This window comes from Sinocyclocheilus rhinocerous, unplaced genomic scaffold (assembly GCF_001515625.1).
Source record: "Sinocyclocheilus rhinocerous isolate Xijiao unplaced genomic scaffold, SAMN03320098_v1.1 scaffold2716, whole genome shotgun sequence".
NCBI classification, from domain to species: Eukaryota; Metazoa; Chordata; class Actinopteri; order Cypriniformes; family Cyprinidae; genus Sinocyclocheilus; species Sinocyclocheilus rhinocerous.
In genome coordinates, this window is record NW_015624199.1 from 675891 (window position 1) to 682458 (window position 6568).

Sequence of the window (6568 nt, forward strand, 5' to 3'; positions counted from 1 at the left end):
GATTTTTACTGGGGGACCCCCTCGAAAGCAATTGGGCTATTTTCAGGCTAGTTTTGAGTAGTAATTGGGCGGGTTTTGTAGCGAAAACCTGGCAACCCTGCACCAGACAGAGCTGTCGGCGATTCTTCCTATTGTGAAGTCATGCAGTGTGTAACCTCCTGTCGTCGTTCCATCGTGCAGTGTGAACACAGCAACAACTGAATGCTACCCCAGATAGTCGTTCAGTGTGAAACCAACAGTGATGCGACGTCTTTGAAAATCGTGCAGTGTGAACTCGGCATTAGGTATCGAAATTTGGTACCGGACCTCGATACTCAATGGTATCGAGGCAATTCAGTCGGTGCCTATAAAAAGGATCAAACTCGATACCCAGCCCTACGCACAAATGCGCCGGTGCGCTGTATATCATTTCATATTAAAATAAAAAATAAACTACGAGCATGCAATGTTGTAGTTATGTCGTCAGTTAAGTAATGAAGGTGATTAAAGCTACGTTAAATCTGTGCATGTGAGTATTTGTTATATATGAGTCACATTTAAGAGCATGTCTCGGTAACAGCCCAGCACTGTCTCCCTCATCTAACACACCCGATTCAACTCATCAGCTCATTAGTAGAGACTTTAAGACCTGAAGTGAATGGATAAGAAAAGATAAAGAGTTGTGAGAAAATACGATGCATGTCAGATCCGCGTCATGTTCAGCAGCGGCAGCTCTTAAAGCAGCCAAAATAACCTCATAACAGCTGCTGTGATGTCTGTTCATCAAAGAACAAAAGAAAAAAGGGAAATCAATACGTTTTTTAACTTAACTTCATCTATATTTAATTTAGAATTTAGTGTTTGATAAATTTATTCAATTTCTGTATATTTCCTACTTGCTGAAGGGCACAGGCAAATATGACATTTATTATAATGGGTTTATGTGAAGATTTTTTTAAGTTCAATTCAATTAGAAGTTATGTTTTAAATTTTACTAAATGTTAAAATTGATCGCTCTCAATTATAATGTAATGTTGAATGGCTAGTCAATGGTTAAATATTAGGGGAAAAAAACAATTTCCTAGAGACATCGGTAATATTGGTATCAGTGATACCATCAGTGATACCTTCAGTCATAAAAAAGATGCCATTAAACAAATCTTAAAAATATACTGTCTATGTTGTTTCTGCATTAATTTAAAGATTGAATGTGAAATTATTGTTATATATTTAATAACTTTAATGTTAGGTGGAATTAATCGCGATTTATTAGTTTTTAAAATAATGTTTTTTAATTGATTGACAGCACTAATATATATATTTTGTTTCATGAATCAGCAGAGTTTGTTTCATGAATATATATATATAAATATATATATATTTTTTTTTACAGCGTCTCCTTATTGCGAAGGAGTTTGGAGACAGAGCTGCAGAGCGGAGAGCATATTGCAACCTTGGAAATGCATACATATTCCTTGGACAGTTTGAAGCTGCAGCTGAACATTACAAGTCAGTTTGATTTTTATTTTATTTTTTATGTCATTTTGTTATTTTATTTTTAGTTTTTAGTTTTAGTTTTTAACATAATATACAAAGCAAGGAATACAAACAAAGCAACAACAGCAATTTAATATTTTTATTTTATTTATTTTTGATAAATATTTTATTCTGAGTTTAACTTCATATCCAAAGCAAGGAAAATGAACAAAGCAATAGTGATATATTTTTTAATTAATTATTTTATTTGAATTTATTGTAATTAATTTACACATTATAATTAATTTACTTCCTACTTTCCTATTTAATTTATATTATTATAAACATTATATAATAGCCCTTATAAGTAATGTTTAGTCATTTTTGTCCTTGCAAAACAACAACAACTTGAAAAAAGCAACAACTGTGATGATTTTTTTTTACATTTTTGTTTATTTTATCATAATTAATTTACAAATTATAATTCATTTACTTTCCACTTTCCTATTTATTTAATTTCCATTAATATAGACATTATATCATAGCCATTATAAGCCATGTTTATTGTAATTTTTTTCCTTGGGAAACCGTCTAATGATTTGGCTCAACATTTCATGCCTAAAAATAAGGGTTTTACCATGGTACGTGTCCAAAAAACATGTACTTCTGTACTTTGCTGTTAGATGAGCTGGAGTCATATGATGAGGTGATTTTGGTGTGTTTTTCCTGCAGGCGGACGCTGCAGTTGGCGCGGCAGCTGAAGGACAGGGCCGTGGAGGCTCAGGCCTGCTACAGTCTGGGCAACACCTACACGCTACTGCAGGACTATGAGAGAGCCATAGACTCTCACCTCAAACATCTCATCATAGCTCAGGACCTCAAGGACAGGTACACTGTCACTGACACTTCCTGTTTGTGCTGCTGCTCTTCCTGACGTCTAACGCTGTCTCTGTTGTAGGATCGGAGAAGGGAGGGCATGCTGGAGTTTAGGAAACGCCTACACTGCACTGGGAAACCACGAGCAGGCCATGAGCTTCGCTGAAAAACATCTGGAGATCTCCAAAGAGGTGTGTGTGTGTGTGTGAGTGCACCGAGATAACAGCAACACACTTCCTGCCTGCACAGGAAAGCCCACGAGTGAATCTCACAGACAAGAAAAATCTCAAGAAAAAACCATGCCAAAAATCAAAAGAAAAAAGAATAATAAGAAATGATGCTTTACATGAAGAAAATTAATCCTATTTTAAGATTATTAACAGTTTCGTATTATAACAAGTGTTATTTTAGTATCTTTACTATACTATTATAGTTTTTGTTAATATTTTTATTTAAATTTTATTTTTATATTTTCTGTTTTTATTGTTGTTTTAGGAATTTTAAATTTTGTTATTTTTATTATTTTTTTTATACAGTTGTGGTCAATATTTTGTGGTTAATAAATATTTATGTATATATAGTTTTTTATTAAGTTTAAATTTTTAGTTTTAGCAATTCTAGTCATTTAACTTAAAACTAAAAGAAAATGAGTTAAGAAAAAAAAAAGAAAAGAGTAACTTTTTTAATATTTTATTTTATTTCAGTTAATATTTATTTTATTTCAGTTAATATTTATTTTATTTCAAGTAACAAAAATGTTTTTTTTTGCTTTTAGGTAACAATAGTAACTCAGATCATGACATTATTTATACGACAATTAAGATCTTTTTCACTCCAAATTCTCAGTGCTAAAAATCAAGTTCCCATTATTCCCAATTACTGTGTTTCTAATTACAGTGATACAATTATTTTTATTTAAATCAGCATAAATTAAAGTTTGTACAATACACACTTATTAAAAACACATTCAATTCAACATCACAATTGAACAGGTTTATTTTCTCAATGCACGTTCCTGATCTTATTGTGAATGATTCATCATTGTTATTCCACTAAAATCTCTAAATCATTTCCTCTGAAATCCTTTTCTGCTTATGTGGCATTAGACAGTTTTTTTTGTTTTTGTTTTTTTCCCCCCATTTCCATATTGAGAATTGGGGAAAATGCTAAATGTCCAAAGCTAGTTACAATAGAGGAACATGAAGGATACAATCCTAGATTAGATTAGGAAACAAGCTAGAGCGGAGGTGAAATGCAAGAAAGAAGAAGATAATTTTTTTCTGCTTAATTGTCATAAAAATAACGTGAGAGCAAAGCAAAATAAAAATTCTTATTTCTTTCTTTTGATTTTTGTGACTTAAACAGGCCTCATGTGCGTGTTCATGATTGAATTGAGCGTGTGTTTTGTAATGTTTTTTCCTTCCTGTGTGTGTGCGCTGCTCAGATTGGAGACCATAGTGGGGAGCTGACGGCTCGAATGAATGTATCTGATCTGCAGTTAGTTTTGGGTCTGAAGCAGAACAATTCAAACACGAATAGCTCTGCCTTCATCGAGAGTCCGCCCGGTGACAGCAGTCTGCCTGGTAACAGCACACACAACTTTCCTCAAACTTTAAAACCACAAATGGTAGATGCTGCTGAATGTAAATTTGAACAAGAATCCTTAAAAGTGCACAAAGTTTGGTTACACTTTATTTTATGGTGTCCTTGTTACAGTGTAATTATGTATTTAAGTACTTGGTAATATTATTTAGCAACATGTACTTACTATAGGGTTATTGCATGTAATTTTGTCTTATTACTCTTCTCTTATTACTTTCTTGTTTATTATATGTAATGTGTAACAAGGACACTGTAAAATAGTGTTACACAAACTTTTTTATTATTATTTATGATGTATTTATATTTTTATGATACAGAGAGGGCTGGAAAAACAACAACAAAATAATAAATAATTTTAAAAAATGCTAAATTAAATTCAGTAATGAAAATAAAAATAGTAAATGTAAATAATCAAATAATAAAGTTAATACAATAAAACACTAAAATGTATAAACATAAACAAAATTTTAGTTGTGATAAGTACAAACCACAAAGTATTTTTTATACCAAAAATAGGGCTTTAATATTAATATTGAGAGATGTAATAAATTGAAAACAAAATCCCATTTAAGCCATCTTAGAATATTAACTATACTAAATAACTTAATAAATCTGATTTTAAAAATCTTGTAATGCAAAAATTATTTTCAAACATTTGCAGTAAAAGTGTTAAAATGACTTATGATCAAAAAAAAAAAAAAAAAGATATTAAAAAACCTTATGGTGCAAAAATTTTTTTCAGAAATCTGCAATACAATGCTCTTAAATATTTTAAAATAACTAAAAAGAATAATCAGATTTAAAAACTTGTAATGCAAACAATTGCAATACAAGTGTCAAAATGCCATTCCCTTAAACATGCCGTTTTGCTGTATTTTGGCATATTTGTCATATTAAAGTTTAGTTTGAGAGTACCATAGATTTGGTGATAGTGCCACCTACTGGATAAAAGCTGTACATTTTGTTTAAACTTCAATTAATTGCCTTGAATATCCTCCATGTGCTGTTCTTTAATTTTTTGGATTATATAAACAAATATATACATTTAAAATGATTGATATGCTTGGCAGCAACAAATACTAGTAAATTGACACTGATATCAGGGTATAAGCAATAACTGCTCATAGCACAACTGATCTACAGAATGAGAGTCACAGTACCTGCTTCTTTCTGGTTTTGTAGATGGAAGATCCAGAGTAAGCCGGAGACGCAGCATGGAGAACATGGAGCTCATGAAACTCAGCTCTGACAAAAATCTGGTGAGACAACACATTCGCCGTGGTGCTTTTATTAGTGTGCTAAATGCTGACTCCAAAGATCTTGGATAATTTGACTTTTCTCTGTTAGGAAAAAAGTCAGTGACTAGAGACTAGGTCTTCCTAATGTTGCATATCAAATCATTTGCGTAACAAATGTGTTCAATGCTTCATCTGTCCCAGGGCCAGACCTGTGAGGAGACTACAACCCCTCAGCAAACCAAATCGCCAACCAAATCATCCATAGCCAAGACATCTTCTAAACTTTTCTTCATCAATCGCTTCAGGAGTAAAAAACACAGGATGAATGGATCAAACTCCAGTCCACCAGCTGAGAACCACAGCAGCAGCAGCCCACCTTCAGCCCGTCTGGACAAACGGGTCAAATACTAATCTTTTCTAAATGACACATGACAAACAGCATTTTTTTTTAAGTTGTCATTTTAAATGTTTAAATATTATAAAATATTTATTATTTATTAATATTGTCATTTTCTTGAATGGCTTTTCCCACAGTACACCCCAGACACTCTGGGTGACGACAGCTTTTTTGATCTTCTGAGCCGTTTTCAAGGAAACCGCATGGATGACCAGAGGTGCTCATTACAGGACGGCCTAAGCCGTGTTCCTGCCCCTTCCGTTCCCTGTGGAACCCCACCTGTAGCCTTGAAGAAATGTGAGACGTCCGTCCTCCCTCACTGTACTGACCTGTGCAAACTATACTTGTATATGAAGGTGCAAAATCACTGAAGGTGCATTCACACTGACATCGATTTAAAGCAGAAAAGTAGGAGCAGGTGATTTGAATGTACAGAAGTGAAACAGCTGTGAGCAGAAACAAACTTTATGCAAATAAGAAACACCCACTAGCAACTAACAGACAGTGACAGTGTGAACGCACCTTTAGTTTGTAATAATTATACCAGTGTATAGCAGTGCACACAGTGGCAAGCAATTTGAACACTAGAGTATTGTATCACATGTAGTGCTGGGCGGTATACCAGTTCATACCGAATACCGGTGTTTATTTTTGTTATGATATGAATTTTTAAAATACCGCAATACCGGTGTATGTCGTTAAAACAACGTTCGGAACGCGACACTGTTTGAAAGGGGTCCCTTTTCACACACACACACGAGCGCGACTTTAGCACTAGATTTAGCAACTTTCAGACCCTTTTAGCGGCTTTTTTCCATAGAATATTCATACTGACAAACCTAGCGACTTTTTTGGATAAACCTTAGCTATGGTTCAGTTGGAAGATTTCGCCAGTGCTGTCCCGCGAACGCGAGGTCTGACTTTCCCGGAGAAGTGTCACCTCTCGGCGTCTGTTCTGTGCAGTGAGCGGCAAAGAAGCAGCGCATTCAGTTGGCCACAC

The 6568-nt window shown here is 33.8% G+C and overlaps 1 protein-coding gene across 4 annotated transcripts in view; it reads left to right on the forward strand.

Annotated features, from left to right (window-relative positions):
- Positions 1 to 6568, forward strand: part of LOC107738343 (G-protein-signaling modulator 2-like) — a 28512-nt gene that overhangs the window by 19509 nt on the left and 2435 nt on the right. For all 4 annotated transcript variants that reach the window (XM_016550097.1, XM_016550105.1, XM_016550113.1 and 1 more), the window contains exons 6-12: positions 1373 to 1488; positions 2188 to 2343; positions 2414 to 2522; positions 3776 to 3914; positions 5116 to 5192; positions 5373 to 5570; positions 5706 to 5865. In XM_016550097.1, the coding sequence (XP_016405583.1) occupies positions 1373 to 1488; positions 2188 to 2343; positions 2414 to 2522; positions 3776 to 3914; positions 5116 to 5192; positions 5373 to 5570; positions 5706 to 5865 (955 nt within the window). The remainder of the gene's footprint in view (positions 1 to 1372; positions 1489 to 2187; positions 2344 to 2413; positions 2523 to 3775; positions 3915 to 5115; positions 5193 to 5372; positions 5571 to 5705; positions 5866 to 6568) is intronic.